This window comes from Petromyzon marinus, chromosome 33, assembly GCF_048934315.1.
Source record: "Petromyzon marinus isolate PM22_M1 ecotype Great Lakes invasive population chromosome 33, UKy_Petmar_22M1.pri1.0, whole genome shotgun sequence".
NCBI lineage: Eukaryota > Metazoa > Chordata > Hyperoartia > Petromyzontiformes > Petromyzontidae > Petromyzon > Petromyzon marinus.
This window is the reverse complement of record NC_133699.1, coordinates 8,097,737-8,122,347: the sequence shown is the minus strand read 5'-3', so window position 1 is coordinate 8,122,347 and position 24,611 is coordinate 8,097,737. Positions and strand designations below refer to the sequence as shown.

The 24,611-nt window shown below is 38.4% G+C and overlaps 1 protein-coding gene across 1 annotated transcript; it reads right to left on the bottom strand.

The window, feature by feature from the left end:
- Positions 1 to 17,191: 17,191 nt before the first annotated feature.
- On the bottom strand, positions 17,192 to 22,236 carry LOC116942310 (ubiquitin carboxyl-terminal hydrolase 36-like). The gene is made up of 11 exons (XM_076071390.1): positions 22,224 to 22,236; positions 21,685 to 21,882; positions 21,438 to 21,548; positions 21,001 to 21,103; positions 20,308 to 20,375; positions 19,072 to 19,142; positions 18,835 to 18,908; positions 18,607 to 18,715; positions 18,057 to 18,200; positions 17,468 to 17,568; positions 17,192 to 17,204 (listed from the first exon to the last, which is right to left on the bottom strand). Exons 1-11 carry the CDS (start codon positions 22,234 to 22,236, stop codon positions 17,192 to 17,194), a joined length of 1,005 nt encoding a protein of 334 aa, XP_075927505.1.
- Positions 22,237 to 24,611: the final 2,375 nt, after the last annotated feature.

Below are 24,611 nucleotides of genomic sequence, written 5' to 3'. Positions count from 1 at the left end.
GTGATGGTCGCCACGTATTTAAAATTATTGTGATTTGACAGCACGATGAACATTTTTCAAATTTGTATTGTCGGGGGCTGCCCGTTAGGGGCCACACTAAAGGCCATCAGGGGCCACCAGTGGCCCGCGGGACTTGCAATGAAGAACACTGCTCTAGGCAATCATCGGCACCCTCACCGGTTGCATTCAATAATTGATTATTACGAGGGCTTCTGCACACCGGTATGATTATTTGACCATACTTCACCATTCCGATCAGTGTGGTTTGCAGGCATGGACCAAACGTGGCGATCATAGAAGTGCAGTAGAACAGTGGATATGCTGCATGTAGCCCCAAAGCCTTTAACAAGCTGGTATGACCACCTATTTATCACTATCCAGCTCAAGTCTGCTTGGCTTCCGAGATCGGGTACATTCCGGGTGATTGTCACAGGTGGCATTAATATACATGGTAGATATTTAATTACATTACTGCAAGGTAGACCTTATAAATGCCACATGAGCAGACGGCCATAGTAGGCATACAATAATACGCGAGGTTTTTTACGTAAGTTTTTTCTGTAAACGTAATGACGATCTGTACAAAATCGGAAAGCGTCTTATAATGTCATGTACGTTGATGTGCTCAATTAAAAGCACACCAGGGTACAATATATGTACAGTACAACGATGGACTGCAGATTTGGGGCCTGCAATCGAATGAAGTTTCAAACCAGTATTTTTTTTTATTTTCGCGAACGGCATCTGCAGCATCTGGTTTAAGTACGGCAGCGCTGACGACAATTTCACACATGAGTGGCCACTCTTATCCTTGGTTAGTTTATAACATGGAACACACAAGCCCGAATGACTGCCACCAGAAATGTGCGACCTTGTAAAGTGAGCGGTATATTACAACACAACATCGCGATAGCATGTGCAAAAAAAAAACATACTGTTTATACGTATATCACAGCGGAATTGCTTTTTCTCAGGCCAAGCAAATGTGTGGAAGCAGACAAGCGAGCGAATGAATATAGCAGGCGTTACTAAAAAGATCTCCAAAATTCTAAACAAACACAAGTTCCTGGTCCGGTTCAATACAGTACGCAAATTTCGTGATCTGATCCCATCCGTGAACGATGTCATTCCTGACTTACAGTACCCCGGGGTTTACAAATTGAGCTGCACTTGTGATGATTGCTATATCGGGGAGACGACACGGCATGTCTCTGACCGAATTCGCGAGCACAAATCAGATTTGAAACACGGCAGAACGAATGATTCTGCCGTAGCTGACCACTGTTACAATGCTGTTGGTGATCACGATATAGTTTTCTCCGATACCAAGGTCCTTTGTAAACCCACGGGTTTTCATCAGAGATTTATCCACGAGGCAATTCAGATTTACAAACACAGACACAATTTCAACCGAGAAGATGGTTTCAAATTAAGCAACCATTGGAAAGATCTTCTTTGGTTCTTTCGGTAAAGTCACGTAGAATGAGAATAAAATAATAAATTGATAAAATAAAATAACACAATAATATAATAATATTCTCTCTCTTTGTGAGAATATTATTGTGTTATTTTATTTCATCAATTTATTATTTTATTCTCATTCTACGTGACTTTACCGAAAGAACCAAAGAAGATGAATCATTGCAGTCACGAAAGCTTTAAATCGAAACATTGGAAAGATGTTCTAAATCATACCAAACATTAAACTAATTTTCAATGGTATTTATCCAAATAGTGATATACCAAACTTTCACAGAAGCTTATTTCACTTCACACCTACATTTGTAAACTCCCCCCCCCCCCCCCCCCCCGTGCCGGTCCTCTACGTTCCACTTCACACCCCCTCCCCCCCTCCGTGCCGGTCCTCTTGTGCTTTACGGTCATTTTATGCTAATTCCTTTGTCAAAGCGTTTGGTTTCCTCCCACACAGCTTAAAAGGACGCGACCTGGGCTGGACTGTCTTCGCTCCAACGCTGTCCTCGTGACAGTACGGTCCCCTTCACCTGATGAAGGCCACTTGTGTTGTGGCCGAAACATCGTGATTTTTGTTATTTTATTTTTTTACCTACGTGACTTTACCCAATAGAACCAAAGAGTACAGCTTTATCCTATTAGTGGTTTTATTCCGCGCGAGTATCCCGCTAACTACTAGTGTCTGTGCGAGTCAGCAGGCCCTCCAAACCTATTCCTCGAGGAGTCCAGATTCAGCTTATCCTGCATATAGCTCCGTTTTCTACCCTCTATTCAATAGCCCAAACTTACCTCTCCTCTACTTACGATTCCTTCCACTCTGCTGCGCTGAACGCTGTAGAAAGGCGATACTGTGAGTCGTCTCCGGAGAGGGTTGAGTCTAGCTGCGCTGGGCTCGTCGCACGGAGATAGATAAGTCACTGCGTGTGAAGAGATAGACGAGTCAATGTGTGTGAGGGAGATAGAGAGAGAACCACTGTGTGTGCGGGGAGTGAAGAAGAGACTGTGTGAGGAGACAAGGAGTATGAGCGGACGGTGCTGAGGGGAATTCGAGTGTTTGAGTTGGCGGAGCGCGGAGAGGAGAAATTATAGTGTGTGTGTGAAATTATATATAGTGTGTGTGTGAAATTATATATATTGTGTGTGTGTGTGTAATGATATATATAGTGTGTGTGTGTAATGATATATATAGTGTGTGTGTGTAATGATATATAGTGTGTGTGTGTAATGATATATAGTGGGTGTGTGTAATTATATATAGTGTGTGTGTGTAATTATATATAGTGTGTGTGTGTAATGATATATAGTGTGTGTGTAATTATATAGTGTGTGTGTGTGTGTAATTATAAAGTGTGTGTGTGTAATTATATAGTGTGTGTGTGTAATTATATAGTGTGTAATTATATATAGTGTGTGTGTGTAATGATATATAGTGTGTGTGTGTGTAATGAAATATATATATAGAGTGTGTGTGTGTGTAATGAAATATATATATAGAGTGTGTGTGTGTGTAATGAAATATATATATAGAGTGTGTGTGTGTAATGAAATATATATAGAGTGTGTGTGTGTGTAATGAAATATATATATAGAGTGTGTGTGTGTGTAATGATATATATAGTGTGTGTGTGAAATTATATATAGTGTGTGTGTAATGATATATTGTGTGTGTAATTATATATAGTGTGTGTAATGATATATAGTGTGTGTAATGATATATATAGTGTGTGTGTAATGATATATATAGTGTGTGTGTAATGATATATATAGTGTGTGTGTAATGATATATATAGTGTGTGTGTAATGATATTTATAGTGTGTTTGTGTGTGTAATGATATATATATAGTGTGTGTGTAATGATATATATAGTGTGTGTGTGTAATGATATATATATAGTGTGTGTGTGTAATGAGATATATATAGTGTGTGTGTGTGTGTAATGAGATATATATAGTGTGTGTGTGTGTGTAATGAGATATATATAGTGTGTGTGTGTGTGTAATGAGATATATATAGTGTGTGTGTGTGTAATGAGATATATATAGTGTGTGTGTAATGAGATATATATAGTGTGTGTGTGTAATGAGATATATAGTGTGTGTGTGTGTAATGAGATATATATAGTGTGTGTGTGTAATGAGATATATATAGTGTGTGTGTGTAATGAGATATATATAGTGTGTGTGTGTAATGAGATATATATAGTGTGTGTGTGTAATGAGATATATATAGTGTGTGTGTGTAATGAGATATATATAGTGTGTGTGTGTAATGAGATATATATAGTGTGTGTGTGTAATGAGATATATATAGTGTGTGTGTGTAATGAGATATATATAGTGTGTGTGTGTAATGAGATATATATATATAGTGTGTGTGTGTAATGAAATATATATATATAGTGTGTGTGTGTAATGAAATATATATATAGTGTGTGTGTGTAATGAAATATATATATAGTGTGTGTGTGTGTAATGAAATATATATATATAGTGTGTGTGTGTGTAATGAAATATATATATAGTGTGTGTGTGTGTAATGAAATATATATATAGTGTGTGTGTGTGTAATGAAATATATATATAGTGTGTGTGTGTGTAATGAAATATATATATAGAGTGTGTGTGTGTGTAATGAAATATATATAGAGTGTGTGTGTGTGTAATGAAATATATATATAGAGTGTGTGTGTGTGTAATGAATATATATATAGAGTGTGTGTGTGTGTGTAATGAAATATATATATAGAGTGTGTGTGTAATGATATTTATAGTGTGTTTGTGTGTGTAATGATATATATATAGTGTGTGTGTAATGATATATAGTGTGTGTGTGTAATGATATATATAGTGTGTGTGTGTAATGATATATAGTGTGTGTGTGTAATGATATATATAGTGTGTGTGTGTAATGATATATATAGTGTGTGTGTGTAATGATATATATAGTGTGTGTGTGTAATGATATATATATAGTGTGTGTGTGTAATGTATATATATATAGTGTGTGTGTGTAATGAGATATATATAGTGTGTGTGTGTGTAATGAGATATATATAGTGTGTGTGTGTGTAATGAGATATATATAGTGTGTGTGTAATGAGATATATATAGTGTGTGTGTGTGTAATGAGATATATATAGTGTGTGTGTGTAATGAGATATATATAGTGTGTGTGTGTAATGAGATATATATAGTGTGTGTGTGTAATGAGATATATATAGTGTGTGTGTGTAATGAGATATATATAGTGTGTGTGTGTAATGAGATATATATAGTGTGTGTGTGTAATGAGATATATATAGTGTGTGTGTGTGTATGAGATATATATAGTGTGTGTGTGTGTAATGAGATATATATAGTGTGTGTGTGTGTAATGAGATATATATAGTGTGTGTGTGTGTAATGAGATATATAGTGTGTGTGTGTGTAATGAGATATATAGTGTGTGTGTGTGTAATGAGATATATATAGTGTGTGTGTGTAATGAGATATATATAGTGTGTGTGTGTAATGAGATATATATAGTGTGTGTGTGTAATGAGATATATATAGTGTGTGTGTGTAATGAGATATATATAGTGTGTGTGTGTAATGAGATATATATAGTGTGTGTGTGTAATGAGATATATATAGTGTGTGTGTGTAATGAGATATATATAGTGTGTGTGTGTAATGAGATATATATAGTGTGTGTGTGTAATGATATATATAGTGTGTGTGTGTAATGATATATATAGTGTGTGTGTGTAATGATATATATATAGTGTGTGTGTGTGTGTAATGAAATATATATATAGAGTGTGTGTGTGTGTAATGAAATATATATATAGTGTGTGTGTGTGTAATGAAATATATATATAGTGTGTGTGTGTGTAATGAAATATATATATAGTGTGTGTGTGTGTAATGAAATATATATATAGTGTGTGTGTGTGTAATGAAATATATATATAGAGTGTGTGTGTGTGTAATGAAATATATATATAGAGTGTGTGTGTGTGTAATGAAATATATATATAGAGTGTGTGTGTGTGTAATGAAATATATATATAGAGTGTGTGTGTGTGTGTGTAATGAAATATATATATAGAGTGTGTGTGTGTGTGTAATGAAATATATATATAGAGTGTGTGTGTGTGTAATGAAATATATATATAGAGTGTGTGTGTGTGTAATGAAATATATATATAGAGTGTGTGTGTGTGTAATGAAATATATATATAGAGTGTGTGTGTGTGTAATGAAATATATATATAGAGTGTGTGTGTGTGTAATGAAATATATATATAGAGTGTGTGTGTGTGTAATGAAATATATATATAGAGTGTGTGTGTGTGTAATGAAATATATATATAGAGTGTGTGTGTGTGTAATGAAATATATATATATAGAGTGTGTGTAATGAAATATATATATATAGAGTGTGTGTAATGAAATATATATAGTGTGTGTAATGATATATATATATAGTGTGTGTGTGTGTAATGAAATATATATAGTGTGTGTGTGTGTAATGAAATATATATAGTGTGTGTGTGTGTAATGAAATATATATAGTGTGTGTGTGTGTAATGAAATATATATAGTGTGTGTGTGTGTAATGAAATATATAGTGTGTGTGTGTGTAATGAAATATATATTGTGTGTGTGTGTAATGAAATATATATAGTGTGTGTGTGTAATGAAATATATTGTGTGTGTGTAATGATATATATTGTGTGTGTGTGTAATGATATATATTGTGTGTGTGTGTAATGATATATATTTTGTGTGTGTAATGATATATATTGTGTGTGTAATGATATATATTGTGTGTGTGTGTGTAATGATATATATTGTGTGTGTGTGTGTGTAATGATATATATTGTGTGTGTGTGTGTAATGATATATATTGTGTGTGTGTGTGTGTAATGATATATAGTGTGTGTGTGTAATGATATATATTGTGTGTGTGTGTGTAATGAAATATTGTGTGTGTGTGTAATGATATATATATTGTGTGTGTGTGTAATGATATATATATTGTGTGTGTGTGTAATGATATATATATTGTGTGTGTGTAATGATATATATAGTGTGTGTGTAATGATATATATAGTGTGTGTGTAATGATATATATAGTGTGTGTGTAATTATATATATAGTGTGTGTGTAATTATATATATATAGTGTGTGTGTAATTATATATATATAGTGTGTGTGTAATTATATATATATATAGTGTGTGTGTAATGATATATATATAGTGTGTGTGTAATGATATATATATAGTGTGTGTGTAATGATATATATAGTGTGTGTGTGTGTGTAATGATATATATAGAGTGTGTGTGTGTAATGATATATATAGTGTGTGTGTGTGTGTAATGATATATATATAGTGTGTGTGTGAAATGATATATATATAGTGTGTGTGTGTAATGATATATATTGTGTGTGTGTGTAATGATATATATAGTGTGTGTGTGTGTAATGATATATATAGTGTGTGTGTGTGTAATGATATATATTGTGTGTGTGTGTGTAATGATATATATATTGTGTGTGTGTGTGTAATGATATATATATTGTGTGTGTGTGTGTAATGATATATATATATTGTGTGTGTGTGTAATGATATATATATATTGTGTGTGTGTGTGTAATGATATATATATTGTGTGTGTGTGTGTAATGATATATATATAGTGTGTGTGTGTGTGTAATGATATATATAGTGTGTGTGTGTGTGTAATGATATATATATAGTGTGTGTGTGTGTGTGTAATGATATATATATAGTGTGTGTGTGTGTGTGTAATGATATATATATAGTGTGTGTGTGTAATGATATATATATATAGTGTGTGTGTGTAATGATATATATATAGTGTGTGTGTGTGTGTAATGATATATATATATAGTGTGTGTGTGTGTGTGTAATGATATATATATATAGTGTGTGTGTGTAATGATATATATATATAGTGTGTGTGTGTGTGTAATGATATATATATATATAGTGTGTGTGTGTGTGTAATGATATATATATATATAGTGTGTGTGTGTGTGTAATGATATATATATAGTGTGTGTGTGTGTGTGTAATGATATATATATAGTGTGTGTGTGTGTGTGTAATGATATATATATAGTGTGTGTGTGTGTGTAATGATATATATATAGTGTGTGTGTGTGTGTAATTAGATATATATATAGTGTGTGTGTGTGTGTAATTAGATATATATATAGTGTGTGTGTGTGTGTAATTAGATATATATATAGTGTGTGTGTGTGTGTAATTAGATATATATATAGTGTGTGTGTGTGTGTAATTAGATATATATATAGTGTGTGTGTGTGTGTGTAATGATATATATATTGTGTGTGTGTGTGTGTAATGATATATATATTGTGTGTGTGTGTGTAATGATATATATATTGTGTGTGTGTGTGTGTAATGATATATATATTGTGTGTGTGTGTGTGTAATGATATATATATTGTGTGTGTGTGTGTGTAATGATATATATTTTGTGTGTGTGTGTGTAATGATATATATATTGTGTGTGTGTGTGTGTAATGATATATATATATTGTGTGTGTGTGTGTGTAATGATATATATATATTGTGTGTGTGTGTGTGTAATGATATATATATATTGTGTGTGTGTGTGTGTGTAATGATATATATATTGTGTGTGTGTGTGTGTAATGATATATATATATTGTGTGTGTGTGTGTGTGTAATGATATATATATATTGTGTGTGTGTGTGTGTAATGATAATATATATTGTGTGTGTGTGTGTGTGTAATGATATATATATTGTGTGTGTGTGTAATGATATATATATTGTGTGTGTGTGGAATGATATATATATAGTGTGTGTGTGTGTGGAATGATATATATATTGTGTGTGTGTGTGTGTGGAATGATATATATATTGTGTGTGTGTGTGTGTGGAATGATATATATATTGTGTGTGTGTGTGGAATGATATATATATATTGTGTGTGTGTGTGGAATGATATATATATATTGTGTGTGTGTGTGGAATGATATATATATATTGTGTGTGTGTGTGTGGAATGATATATATATTGTGTGTGTGTGTGTGTGGAATGATATATATATTGTGTGTGTGTGTGGAATGATATATATATATTGTGTGTGTGTGTGTGTGGAATGATATATATATTGTGTGTGTGGTGTGTGGAATGATATATATATATTGTGTGTGTGTGTGTGGAATGATATATATATTGTGTGTGTGTGTGTGTGGAATGATATATATATTGTGTGTGTGTGTGTGTGGAATGATATATATATTGTGTGTGTGTGTGTGGAATGATATATATATAGTGTGTGTGTGTGTGTGGAATGAGATATATATAGTGTGTGTGTGTGTGGAATGAGATATATATAGTGTGTGTGTGTGGAATGAGATATATATAGTGTGTGTGTGTGGAATGAGATATATATAGTGTGTGTGTGTGGAATGAGATATATATAGTGTGTGTGTGTGGAATGAGATATATATAGTGTGTGTGTGTGGAATGAGATATATATAGTGTGTGTGTGTGGAATGAGATATATATAGTGTGTGTGTGTGGAATGAGATATATATAGTGTGTGTGTGTGGAATGAGATATATATTGTGTGTGTGTGTGTGGAATGAGATATATATTGTGTGTGTGTGTGTGGAATGAGATATATATTGTGTGTGTGTGTGTGGAATGAGATATATATTGTGTGTGTGTGTGTGGAATGATATATATATTGTGTGTGTGTGTGTGGAATGATATATATATATGTGTGTGTGTGTGTGGAATGATATATATATGTGTGTGTGTGTGTGGAATGATATATATAGTGTGTGTGTGTGTGTGGAATGATATATATATAGTGTGTGTGTGTGTGGAATGATATATATATAGTGTGTGTGTGTGTGGAATGATATATATATAGTGTGTGTGTGTGGAATGATATATATATAGTGTGTGTGTGTGTGTGGAATATATATATAGTGTGTGTGGTGTGTGGATGATATATATATATAGTGTGGTGTGTGGAATGATATATATATATATAGTTTGGTGGAATGATATATATATAGTGTGTGTGTGTGTGTGAATGATATATATATAGTGTGTGTGTGTGTGGAATGATATATATATAAGTGTGTGTGTGTGTGGAATGATATATATATATTGTGTGTGTGGAATGATATATATATATATGTGTGTGTGTGGAATGATATATATATATAGTGTGTGTGTGGAATGATATATATATAGTGTGTGTGTGTGTGGAATGATATATATATATAGTGTGTGTGTGTGTGGAATGATATATATATAGTGTGTGTGTGTGTGGAATGATATATATATAGTGTGTGTGTGTGTGGAATGATATATATATAGTGTGTGTGTGTGTGGAATGATATATATATAGTGTGTGTGTGTGGAATGATATATATATAGTGTGTGTGTGTGTGGAATGATATATATATAGTGTGTGTGTGTGTGGAATGATATATATATATAGTGTGTGTGTGTGTGGAATGATATATATATATAGTGTGTGTGTGTGGAATGATATATATATATAGTGTGTGTGTGTGTGGAATGATATATATATATAGTGTGTGTGTGTGTGGAATGATATATATATATAGTGTGTGTGTGTGTGGAATGATATATATATATAGTGTGTGTGTGTGGAATGATATATATATAGTGTGTGTGTGTGGAATGATATATATGTGTGTGTGTTAATGATATATATATAGTGTGTGTGTGTGTACATGACATACCTATATATAGTGTGTGTGTGTGTAATGATATATATATAGTGTGTGTGTGTGTGGAATGATATATATATATAGTGTGTGTGTGTGGAATGATATATATAGTGTGTGTGTGTGGAATGATATATATATAGTGTGTGTGTGTGTGGAATGATATATATATAGTGTGTGTGTGTGTGTGGAATGATATATATATAGTGTGTGTGTGTGTGAATGATATATATATAGTGTGTGTGTGTGTGGAATGATATATATATAGTGTGTGTGTGAATGATATATATTGTGTGTGTGTGTGGAATGATATATATTGTGTGTGTGTGTGTGTAATGATATATATTGTGTGTGTGTGTTGTATAAATATGATATATATATAGTGTGTGTGTGTGTCATGATATATATATAGTGTGTGTGTGTGTGGAATGATATATATAGTGTGTGTGTGTGTGGAATGATATATATAGTGTGTGTGTGTGTGGAATGATATATATAGTGTGTGTGTGTGTGGAATGATATATATATGTGTGTGTGTGTGGAATGATATATATAGTGTGTGTGTGTGTGGAATGATTATATAGTGTGTGTGTGTGTGGAATGATATATATATAGTGTGTGTGTGTGTGTGGAATGATATATATAGTGTGTGTGTGTGTGTGGAATGATATATATAGTGTGTGTGGAATGATATATAATATAGTGTGTGTGTGTGTGGAATGATATATATATAGTGTGTGTGTGTGTGGAATGATATATATATAGTGTGTGTGTGTGTGGAATGATATATATATAGTGTGTGTGTGTCTGGAATGATATATATATATGTGTGTGTGTGTGTGGAATGATATATATATTGTGTGTGTGTGTGGAATGATATATATATAGTGTGTGTGTGTGTGGAATGATATATATATAGTGTGTGTGTGTGTGGAATGATTTATATATAGTGTGTGTGTGTGGAATGATATATATATATTGTGTGTGTGTGTGGAATGATATATATATAGTGTGTGTGTGTGTGGAATGATATATATATGTGTGTGTGTGTGGAATGATATATATAGTGGTTGTGTGTGTGTGGAATGATATATATAGTGTGTGTGTGTGTGTGGAATGATATATATAGTGTGTGTGTGTGTGTGGAATGATATATATAGTGTGTGTGTGTGTGTGGAATGATATATATAGTGTGTGTGTGTGTGTGGAATGATATATATAGTGTGTGTGTGTGTGTGGAATGATATATATAGTGTGTGTGTGTGTGTGGAATGATATATATAGTGTGTGTGTGTGTGTGGAATGTAGTGTGTGTGTGTGTGTGGAATGATATATATGTGTGTGTGTGTGTGTGGAATGATATATATAGTGTGTGTGTGTGTGTGGAATGATATATATAGTGTGTGTGTGTGTGGAATGATATATATAGTATGTGTGGAACGATGGAAATAAAAGTGACGGTGGAAGAAAGGCGATTGTCGTCCGAGTGAATCCAAGGCACTACACACACATACAAGCATTTGTTAAATTAATCGTTTATAAACATGGGAGGTAGGGGGGAGGGGGCTGGCTTTCATTTCTCTGCCGGAGTCAAAGGCACAGATGTACAAAAATGACGCATTAACCACTGCACCGCTTGCGGAAGCACAAAACGCGACTACAAAGCGTGCGGAAGCGGGCTGGTCATGCATGGCCCTTTAGGACCGACTGTGCCGGACAGTGCGCCCATAAGGGGGCTTTTTGCCAGAACGCTGCACACCTGCACCTGCACCGCCTCGGTCTCTTGTTGAGCAGCATGATGTCTTCCGAGGATGGGGTACCAGTCTCCATCGACACAACCGCACCGTTCAGGTCCTGCGCCGGATCACAACGGGCTAAGGTTGACATCTGTGTTCGGCAGGACCCCCCCCACCGCACCTGCCCTCGTGCTTGCCCAAAGTGCATAATTAATTATTAACTCGCTCGCTCACGCCGTAGAAACACCATTGCAGAAAAAACACCCAACAATAACACATTTAAATTCAGGGGAGCGAGGTGGCTGAGAAGTGAGAGCATGGAACCAGAACTGCCGAAATCCTGGATTTGAATCCAAGCAACCACCCAGATTTAAATTGGGTTTTGGAGTGGAATGAGTTGATGGTCTCAGCTCAGTCACCCATTGAACGCACCCAAATAACATTTAATGTAACACTTAATTTGGCTAAATTCCAGCTTTGAGAATAAAAAATCAGTTTCACTGTCATCATACACAAACCAATCTCGCAGAAAAGTGCACGGATTTTGCACATTCTTTTCCATGTTCTTTGTGATCCAAGTGTTATGCCAGGCAATATGCACAGAATATAATTGTTTTGTAGACACTCATCTCTAGTTCATTATTTTGATCCCTTTTCACCTTCAATAATTGCCCTTGATACACACTTAGATTTCCCAGATGTCTCCCTCTAATATTTCTCCAGTTTAAATAAAAGATTGATCCAGTTTAAACAGCGACTTTGATTCAATGATTATTTCCTCTTGTTCAGTGAACTTTTTTCATGGCTTTTGTTTTGCTCATTTATCTTTCGCCCCACTTTGCAGCCTTCTTTGGTATTTCTTCAATAATTTCCTGTATTACTTTACTTTTGGTTGTTATAATGACGATGTCATTAGGGAATCTGAGATGGCTATTCTACAATTTATCAAATCTAATTTTCAGAAAATGTGTGAGTGGATTTGTGAATAGCCTTGTTTGACTCACCTTCCACTATGAATTTTGTTACTTCCTTCATCAAAATATCAGTGTAGGTTGTTAATATTTTGTACATTGTTTTTATTTCCAAACATTTGTTATATTTAATGTAGGCCTTGATTCGAGAACTTAAATGAGTATCAATTTTCATTGCGTCAAGTACTTCTTTCAGTCTACAAAGGCCAAGCACAATGGTAAATGATATTCATTGATTTTCAATTTAAAATCTAACATATACATAGGTTTTATAATTTTGCTCCAATATCTGGTCCCGCTTCTTTGATGGTGTCTACAGTTATACCATGGTTTGCTGCTTTGCAAGACCATGATATATAGCCATGGCTTGGAAAGGCCTTAATTCAGCAGTGGATAGATCGTGTCTGTGGATTATTGAACAAGGTAGCAACAATGCTTCGCAGAGACAGAATCATAAAACCAGGAAATCGTAACACATGACCCAGCGGGAAGCACATTCGCCACTCGTTACAGAGGTTCACGGTTCGAATCCGTCGGCCGCCCTCGTTATTACTGCGGTGTGCATCAACCATAAAAATAAGTGCCATCGACTTCAGAGTGGACGTAAAAAGAATCCTTGACATTATTCGCAAGAATGTGTGCCGGCATTCAAAGGGGTCAAATGATTACATTTACCAAAAGATTTCTCACTGGGATTATACGTAGCAATCTTCACTTCCTAGCGGGGAAAAGTTGGTTAGACCCTCCTGAAAACAAGTCATGAGACTCCATGAGGTTTCCTTCGGTAATCAGGCCTAGTAAAAAGCCAAATGAAACTCAATGTATAAATAAATAAACACTTTAACTCTTCCAACAAATTATACCTGAGGATTCGATTTGGCGAGAATTTATATCTTGTACCAGGCTTCTTCCCTCTCTTTAAACTTCATTTTCTCTCTGCAAAACCACAAATGTTAAATGTTAACAGTAACAGGAAAATGCACAGTCCTTGCTACTCAGCCTTTACATTTTTTATGTTTTACAAGAGACGCATGATCCTGCTTGGCCTGTCGAGTTTATAGTTTTAGACAATGGTTATTACGAATATGTAGTGATGGTAGCATCACTACTGTGTACACACGCACAAGCGTGACGTCACTATGTGGGGGAGCGTCATGACCACTCGGGTCTACACACACGCATGACGTCATCCCGGCTGGAGGCGGGAATGACGTCAGGGCCAGTGCTGGCCTCGGGAGGCCACGAGGGTGGTGAGGCCATGGCACTCTGTGACCCCGGCTGGACACGTGACTGGACCCCAGTGGGGGCCGGGGGCCTAGGGGGCACCTTGGAGGGCACGTGGACAGCAGGGGGGCTTCGAGAGGGTTCTCGAAGGGAGGTGTGGCCGGGGCGGGGCCCGGGCACGCCGAGGCCCATATAAGCAGCCGCCTCACGAGGTTCGAGGCTGCCCGTATCAAGAACGAAGATGCATCGTGAAGATGCCAAGAAGAGTCAAGCATCCAGTCAGTGGACCTGGCAGTAGCCCACCTGGCTGGGTCACGCTAGAGTATTTGAGAAGTATGTGTTAGCTAGAGTAGGTCGGTGGTCACCACCTTATGTGCAGTGTTATATTACTTACCGTTCTAATAAATCAGCGTTGCCTCCCAAGGAGTCGTGTGTGCACCTAATTCGAACCCACTACAAATATATAAGGTAGTACTGTATTTAAAGTCACGTGTCAATCCACTGCTGGATGAGGGTCTCCACACTGCGGGCCGTGAGGTTATTGACCATACTTCACCACGCTAGTCAAGGTGGCGTTGCATAGATGAGTGCAAAGAAAAGTACAATTGATTTTGCTGCACTGCCCTCTGCTGCCCACAACAGCAGCCTGGAAAGAGCCAACACTAACAAACATAATACTGTAAAAATATTTTAAAATCACCCCATCACAGAGATGAAAAAAAAACATGACTACATATCACTGTGACCTGTTATATTTACTGTGAATCATCAAATAATAAATTGTTTAAATCCACGCCTATACAGGCCACCATACTTCAATAGTGATTACCGTTGGTAGGGCTATTTTAATACACACAATGGACAGGAAGGACAAGATCAAAGGGCTCTCATAATCCACATGCAGAGTGTACGTTGCCTCATTAATCCCCACACCCCCCCACTTTGCGCAAGAGCGTAGAGTGTGGTTACCACATCTACGCCTCTATAAGGAAACAGGTGGACTTCACAAATTTGGTTGTCGCCTGATGAAGCTGGTTGTAATTACTGGCGAAACATCGTACTCAGATTGTCAATGTTGTGGCTTCGCTCTCCATCACACCGATGTGCTGTACTAGTGACCAATTTACATGTTCTGTTTACGTGACAACCCTTACTAGTTGGCTGTGTCGGGTGGTGGCGGGTTTTAACGACATTTATATATTTAAGCGAACCCAAAATACCTCTTATGGATGTAATTTATATTGCATTTTAATTCCATGAGCAAAGTTGCAAATTAAGCAAATATTGTCGAGAGGATCATTGGTTGAACTTTGATCAAGTGAGCTGTTCTAATTATGCACATTTCCATCAATGTTGCTTCTAATATTTGGTTATCTGTAATATTTGGTTAGAGGTTATATAAGAGATGGCCTGCCCGCATGTTTGGTGGACAATGGGTGCATGCGGAGATGGTGTGGACTTCGTCTTCATCGGCGGCAGCCCCTTGGGGTTCGAGGATGACACCCATCAGATCTTGAGGTGGCTGAGGAGTCCAATTCACGATCTGCAGATCTTTGAGCTTTGGGGTCACGTGGTCCCAGATAGAAGTGGGAGCCACAATGCTGGGTTAGCTTCCTTTTCTGTTGTTATTTGGCAGCGATTCGGCATCAAGACGTTGGGTCTCAGTGGGCCGTCGCCTGGTGGATGCAGCAGCGCCACCCAAGGTGGGCGGCAGCCTACTCCGTCGAATCTCGAAGCCTGATGTTTCTGTACTTCAGGGAGGACTTTAGGGTGTCCTTGAACTGCTTACTTTGTCCTCCCCTCGTCCGCTGCCCATTAGAGAGCTGGGAGAAAAGGATCTGGTGGGGAAGGCAGTTCTCAGGTACGCGGAAGCAGTGGCCAGTCCATCAGAGTTGTTTTTTTAGAAGTATTGCTTCAATGCTGGTGGTGTCAGCATGGAGGACACTTGCACTTGATCCCCTGGATTTGATGGAGGCAGTGCTGTTGGAAACGCTCAAGCGCAATGACATGGCACCAATACATAGACAACATACCGGCAAGACTTAAAATCCTAGCATACCATCTTTAAAACTATCACATCTACACAAACACCGAGTCTACACAACATGTAGCTTCAGATAATTTCGGTGCAACAAAAAACAGATGGTTACTCATGACAGCCACATGGTAGACTATGTTGGGACAAACAAAACCTTTCCGTTAACGCTTATCAGAATATTTATTTATACAGCAGGAATCCGATGAGCTATAAACCTCTTTTTCACAGATGTCCAGTCGGGGCAGGTGAGAATAATACAACACAACACAAAAACTTGACAGTGAAAAGTATAGCAAATATATACAAATAATACTAAACTATGTTTTATCCTACCAGGTAAAGCATACTGAGCTATGAGCCTCTCATTCAGAAGCAACCTGGCAACAAATTATAGCTTAATAAACTGGTTTATCTTATAGAAATTTATTACAGCAAAATAATCAATAATCTAAACAAATGTTTGGGAAAGTTATCCCATCATATCAGATGTTTATTAATGTCCTTCCTTTTGAGAAACCTAGACCATTATCGCTCACTAGGTGGGTTAGGATTGAAAACTAGCTACAGGCAGTCCCCGGATTATAGGGATGAAACTACAGTAATTAAAGAAAACGGTACGGGAGGCACAACTATTTCCGGCTATGGGATTTTATCTAGATTTGGGGGAAATTGTTGAGTTTCCGACATACGGAAAATTCAGGTTGCGGATCTTCCTCGGGAACCTAACGCTTCCGTAACCCGGGGATTGCCTGTAAGGAGGGAGCATCTGATATCAGTCTAAATCTCTAAGTCTCCAATGTGTCTGCTAAGGTGCGCGTGTGTGTGTATGCAGTGTGTCTCCGGCTCGTCTTCTTTCTTCCTTGAGTGTCCTTCTTTGTGTAGTCCGAGCACTTCGGAGCTCTCTTTGTGTTCTTGATGCCACCCAGTTTGAAGACTGAGAGTCCTCGATGTCCACTGGGATGGCATTCTACTCTGGTGACCTACACATAGCACACATCATCACCATCACAATTATTCCACTGGCCAACAGGACACCACAGAAAACTGCCTGTCATTGAAACTACCTAGAGAAATGAATTGCACCGAAAATGGCTGATAACTCACGTGGTAACCACCTTCAAAATATAATTGTGGGCCGAGTAAGAGTGCGTACAACACTGTCAGACAACACTGTTTGACTTAGGGTAAATTCTCCAGTTTGAGGTTTTATGGTTTGTGAAAATACATCATGAGTACAACTTACCGCATATAGAAGAGGATGTAGGCCTGGTCTTGAAGCACTTCTGACTTGGCGACTGGCTCCACGTCAGCATCGTCCATTCTGAACCAGCTGCCATTGCTGACCTGAAGGAAAAAATACATGTACACTTAATTACGATCATTACCCAATTGCACCTGACTCATTTAAAAGCCAGCCATAGTGACAGATCATGAAAGTGGAATATTATATGGAAGTTAACACGTGTACTCATATGCTTCGTGTGTGTGTGTATGTATTATCATAGAGGGAAACAGTAGCGTAGCGGTTAGCACATTGCACTACGAACCCGGCAACCAGAGGTCAATTCCCGCTTACGACGTAACACCAGTGACGATTATCTCAACTGGTCGTGGGCCTCGTTCCCTCGGTCCACTCAGCCTCAAATGAACACATGGTGCAATATGTAAAAATTACCACTCAGGGGACAAAGGCGGCCGGGTGTAGTGCTGGCCACCCACCCCCGCGTGTGTCATTCTGGCTTTGACAGGTGCTCATGAACAGCACTTGCCCCAACAGTCGGGTAAGGCTATATGGGGGATATTTGTTTTTTGTTTATCATGCAGAACATCACCTTGTTGTACGAGTAGTAGTGGCCGCTATTGGTGGTGGTCCCGTGGTGCACAATCACCGAGTAGAGTGAATAAAGTTGCGACTCTTGCACAACCTGACTGGACATGAACGGCCGTATGTCGAGTTTTTCAGGGAAGAGGAACTCCTACAAGGGATGAGGGAGGAGACAGTGATGGGCCAAGCATTAAAAGAGAGGAAAATAGGGAGCTGGCTAAGCAGGGGCAGAAGAAGGGAGCAAATTAACGTATTGGCGGTACACTGGTGCACCGTATATATAAAAAACTAAAATCACATTTTTCACGATGATATATTTTCCAGCGATTCCCAACCCATTTCAGGAAATTTTGTGGGGCTGCGTCAAAATAATTTATCGTGATCTCAAAGCAGTCGGAAGATGAGTGTCGGTTCACATTTTGATGTTCTACTGTTTTATGAGGACCGGTGTGTCATGCTGCACCGGTGTACCGCCAATACGTCCAAATGACAAAAAACGTTGAATACAAAATATATCTGAATATCAGTTTGCATTCTGTGCAGGAAGTAAAATTCACCCTGTCGATTTTGTGCCCAAACTCATCGTATCGCTTAATGGTGACGATAAGCACATTGGGCACCACGTGCAGGCTCACTCTCTTTGTTGATTTCCCCACGCGTGAGCACCTGTTCGCCAGACAATAGCAACGTTAGTTTACGGACGAGGTGCGTGTTTGATCACACACTGTATAAATGGGGATATACACGAACGTTTAAAGGTGCACGATGGAAGATTGCATACTCACATTCCACATCTGTATTCTGAAAGATTCTCGGTCTTTGTGAATTCATACAAAGCCTTCACCAGATCCAGGGATTTCTGTCAAAAGCCAAGAAAGCACAATCATGGAAAATTATTACTTTGAATAGAAATTCAGAAAATAATGAGCTAAGTGGCTCTCTGCAGTCAACTGGTTGTGGTACATAAATATAATGAATGACAAAAAAAATCGACATCAGGCTGCAGCCTTCCCAATTCTTACGTTGATATTAAGAGAGATGTCAAGGCAAGAGTCCAACGTGTCTGAGATGCTGAAGCACTGCGTGCACTCAACTGTGAAAACACATAATATGAAAACATACAATATTACTGCTGCACATTGCATAATCATAATCAAAAGGATTCACACGTTAACTGCCTAATATCATGAAAATGTTCAAATACCACCAACCCAGATGCGACTATAATTGTTATTTAAAAACATATTTGGTGAAAGCTGCAATGGCTACTAAATACATTTATTGTTGATACTGTGTTGGCAGTGGTGCCCTAACATAAATCACAGGTACTCAACACATTCGTCAATAGCACTGCCTTACAAGGAAAAATATGCAATTGGTGACATTTTCAGGAGTGATCTTTATTCATAGCACAGAAGCCAGAAACATAGGGTGGGCTACGAGTTGGATACTGCACTGTACACCACGTGGCCTGATGAGAAATTACATTTGGCGTACAGAAACCTTTGATAAACTCTTGCGTAATAAGCATGTGAAATCTATTTCCGTATTCGGCATCTTTTCTCACTTGTGTAGTCAATGATGATCGGGATGGTCTGCTAATAATACAACTTTCTATTAACGATGAAATACCGGCAACTACAAAACACCGCTCACTGCCACGCGCACGATGGCTCCGCCCTCTGTCCAAAATAGCTCTGTCCCTTTTTACCCTGAGGACCTCGTCTAAATTGTCACATGAATTATGACATAAACTAATTTGTATTCAATGTTAAAGTTTAAAATGTTGCTGGCAGATTGCATGTTGGGTAGCCTCGTCGCAGCGTGGTCAAAGAAATGAGTATTAGCACAATCCAGTTAATGATGTTCGTATATTGTATTATATTTGTATTATTTTATTGTTTCCCTTCTACGTGGTGACTTCACCGAAAGAACCAAGAATATGAATCCCTGCAGTCACGAAAGCTTTAAATCAAAAGATGTTCGTATAGTTGATGCAACCCCTTTTTAACCTAGAGAACTCCACAGGAATGGGAGTAGAGTGAATGATATAACTTGTAAACAATGAAAGAGAAACGGGAAAGGGAATGCATATTTTGTGCATGTGTGCTTATGTCCTTGTGTACGTGTTTTTTTTTTTCATCTACAGAGAATATAAGGTTGCATTCGAGAGCTTGCATAGCCCAGTATGGATTGTGAAATTGGGTGAAATCACTACTTAAAGGGTGGATGTTTCCAAAAGGAGCACAGGTACCTACCTCTCGATTTCAGGTACCCCCTGAAGATCTGGTGGATCAATGTTGGGGTCTCCATGTCAATATTCAGCCTGGAAAAACACGCAATGAAACACACAGACAGCAACTCCAGAGGCAATGTCTTTACGAGATGAACACTCGGGAGAGTTACATGTTTTTCCCTCCTAGTATTAACTCGCTGAAGTGGCAATGTCTTAACTACCTCGCCAGCTATACAGGTCATGGGTTTGATCCCAATGCTGACGCCTGTAAATTTGCAGTTTGCATTCTCTCCCTGTGGTTGCGTGTATTTTTTTTTATACGAGCCCATCCATTTTTCACTCCATATTTAGAAACATGCATTTAGTGTTTGTTAAATAATAATTAAAATAAAGTGAATACAAATACGAATAATAAAATATACAATTAAAAAACACAAAAAATCCCACTAATGTAGACTGGTTCTTAATCGGAGTGAGCGTACTGGCAGTCTATAATGTAGACTGTAGCCTAGTTCTTAACCTCGGTGAGCGTACTGGCTGTCTATAATGTAGACTGTATCCTGGTTTTTAAGCTTGGTGAGCGTATTGGCAGTCTATAATGTAGACTGTAGCCTGGTTATCCTGAGAACAAATATTTTTTTCTGAACAATCCAGGCATCCATGTGCTGGTATTGTGCAACTATTTATGGAGTTTGCTGGGGCATGCAGTACTTACTGGCTTTGGTTGAAGAGGCAGGATTGGTGCAGCGTATCTATCACGTAACTCAGAAAGACATGCGCATCTTCCTGCCTGCCAAAACACAGGTCCTCGCCGATGTCTGTGTGGAAATGGACAGAGGTCACAGATGATGTGGTCACACAGTTGTGGCACAGTATATAGCTTATGAAGTCCCTCATCAACTAAATCGGAAGATTTGTGGGTTAATCACAGAACTGGGTGTGGCTGGCAGTGTTTAGAACGAGCATCAAGAGAGTAATGCAGGACCGGAAGAACATCCGATGCATTGGAGTTGTAAAATCAGTACTGACCAAAACGAGTAATTTTCTGTTCGATATTGTATACAAAAACTGATTCAAACTGCCCTTTCAGGAGATCTTGAGATGACCGATGTTTCAACGTCAAAGACACTTGGGAATTGTGCTGGAACTTACTTTTGAAATTGAGAACTATGTCGATGGGATCGATGGCCATGCCCCGATTCATGAAGGTGTTGAAGACGTGTTTCTCCAACAGACACATCATGCAAAACTCAGTCTGTTTGCCTGTGAAGTGGGGCAGGGGTGACACAGTGAAAATACAAACCAATCGTACAAATTGCCCAGCCGCGCACAGCCAGGTAATCTACACAACACTCGATTGTAGCTCGTCTCGAATGCAAAATATCTTGGGAGAACTCACAGGTCCATGAGTGATCGCTGTAAAGCAAAAAGTTTGCCAGCGGCGCCGTGTACGTGAGGCCCTGCAGGCTGGCATTCACGAAACACGTATTCCCGAGGTTGTTGAGCCCAGCACCCTCATGTAGATCCTCCTGCCACTTGAGAACTAAGTTGTCTGTCGCAGGTGTTGTGAATTCTAAAGATGGAATGCTGTCCTCATCTGCACACATGACATGATGGAAACACATCATTAACGTTCACAGCACTTTTATTATAACTCACAGCACTACTGAAGGGAATGGTTTACAAATTGGGTGTCTTAGCCTGTACCCGTGCTGGCATTTTTTTTGTGGTGCTGTTAGGTAGACACAATCCTCTTCACCAGCTGGCGAGATGCAAATGTATTAAATGTTTTTGAAGTGTTCAGCACTAGTAATCAGAATTGCCTGAAGAGCATCTTCAGCCTGTAAGTTTTACATCGACAGCTATGGCTAGACAACCACAGCAGCGTGACGAGATATCAAAGTGTACGTATGTGTGCACGTTGAACTTCTTTCACACCGTGTGTCGCCATCCATACTAATCAGAGGGACAGGGTCACGCCAGCAAACACTTACCTCCGGCATTAGGTTTGTGCAGCCCAGTCGTGCTGGACTCGGTCACGAAAGACACGGCGGATGGAACGGTGCTGTGTTGGATCTCCAGCCCCTTGTCATCTGCTGCTGACACCGCCGGGGGTGATGTGGATGCCTCATCCTTGACGACGATGCTGGAGATGGTGTCCCCTTCTGCCCGTTGAATACTCTTGGCCTCCTCCTACGGCAGCAGTAAAAGCAGCCTTAAGTCACGGACACGCATCGCCACTACACTGCAGCATTGCTCAAACTGCTAAGTGCGGATTCTTATTTCAAACAACATGGCAAGCCAATCTAATAATGGAGACTCTGCTTTTAGATACCAGGATCTATCTTTGTTTCCAAAGAAGTTGGACAAAAACATACTCTATGTCTAAATTCTCCTTAGTGATATTCTGAAGACGTTACGTTAAAAAGATGCATGTGATATCACTTGAGCGCAAATACAGACCCATATGGACACACATTCCCATACGGGTATACATCCCTTCATACGCCCTCCCCATTCTTGCAGTGCGTGAAATTGGAAATCATGCATATTTTAAATACTCAAATGGCTTAATGTGCTATTCATGCAACGGTTAGCAATCTGGTGTTATCGTACGGAATTTGGTGCCACAATTTCCTGGCATGTCAGTAGAAATACATCCTTCCCACCTTTATTCACCCTGCAGTATAAATAGGGACACCACAGGTAGTCGATGGACAAGCCATGTGTGTTGTGGGGTCAGGTGTGGGTGCTCCCACATTTTCCAAGATGTTTGGTGGGTGTAGAAGGTGAGTTTCCTCTCGTGCAAACCCAACCGCGAGCAATCGTATGATCAAACAATTTCAAGGCTGCACCTTTACGTGTGGACTGGTCTTCTTTGCAAGTTTTGCAACGTAAACTTTAATTTTTTACCTGAATTTTATCAATACTGATCTATACTACAGGTTTTCTTCTTTTTAGATCGTGTAAATATATAAATGTTTCGTTAAACCGGCCACAATCCGACACAGCCAATTTGTAAGGTTTACCACTTAAACAGATCGTGCCAATTCGTTACGAGTACAGCACACCGGTGTGTTGGAGAGCCAAGCCACAACATTTACAATCCGAGTACGACGTTTCGCCAGTAATCTAACCCAAAAGAAAGGACAAAACGGTATTATGGATGATTTTGGTCACGAAAGCATACGTGATAATTGAATTTTGCCTAATCACCTACTGTGATTTATCCTCCCTCTTTGCTGCTCCTACAGCCTCCCTTACCTTAGTCAGATGATCTGCATTGCTTTCATCAGATGATGTCTCCTCATCGTCCTTCCCCGCACCTCCGAGCAGCACGTTTGCCTAGGTACGGTGCGAAAGAAGTTCAACATGCATCACGACTTTAAACTGGTGTTGCAGCTTTCAAAAGACTCGAAAGGGGGCTGCCGTTTTTTTCCTCACTTTCTGACTCAAACTGTTGTTGAAGCTTTCAACAACGTGAGCCTGCTTTATGTCGGCTTTAGCGTCACACTCTGTGGGAAGATTATATGACTTGGCTCAACGTAGTTTTTTTGGTAGTTAGTACGATTCTAGATTTAAAGCTTTCGTGACTGCTAGGATCCATACTCTTTGGTTCTATTGGGTAAAGTCACGTAGGTGAAAATAAAATAACAAAAATTCACGACGTTTCGGCCACAACACAAGCGGCCTTCACCTGATGAACACAAGCGGCCTTCACCTGATGAAGGCCGCTTGTGTTGTGGCCGAAACGTCGTGATTTTTTGTTATTTTATTTTCACCTACGTGACTTTACCCAATAGAACCAAAGAGTATAGTTAGTACGAGTTTATAATTAATGTAGTGCTTCAGGCTTACCCTGTCCATATATAGGTAAACCAAATCAACGTCTGAACTGATATTTTTCGTTCTCCAAATAACAAAGACATTGTTATTGAATGTTTCTAGTTATTAGCAGACTCTGTTAGATGTACCCAGTTACCCGCTGTGATTTATCCTCCCTCTTTGCTGCTCCTACAGCCTCCCTTACCTTAGTCAGATGATCTGCATTGCTTTCTTCAGATGATGATGTCTCCTCACCGTCCTTCCCCGCACCTCCGAGCAACACGTTTGCCTAGGTACGGTGCAAAAGAAGTTCAACATGCATCACGACTTTAAACTGGTGTTGCAGCTTTCAAAAGACTCGAAAGGGGGCTGCCGTTTTTTTCCTCACTTTCTGACTCAAACTGTTGAAGCTTTCAACAACGTGAGCCTGAAATTTTGATTTAAAGCTATCGTGACTGCAGTAACGATAAACTGCCAAATCGTTGCGCGTGGCGCCAACGG

Bases quoted from the DNA above. Each gene is read 5' to 3' on its own strand.
- LOC116942310 (XM_076071390.1), bottom strand. The intron at 18,716-18,834 runs GTGAGTATGCAA...TCTGGCGAACAG, and splicing joins TCAGAATACAGATGTGGAAT to GTGCTCACGCGTGGGGAAAT. The intron at 17,569-18,056 runs GTGATGTTCTGC...TTTTTCCTTCAG, and splicing joins ACTACTACTCGTACAACAAG to GTCAGCAATGGCAGCTGGTT.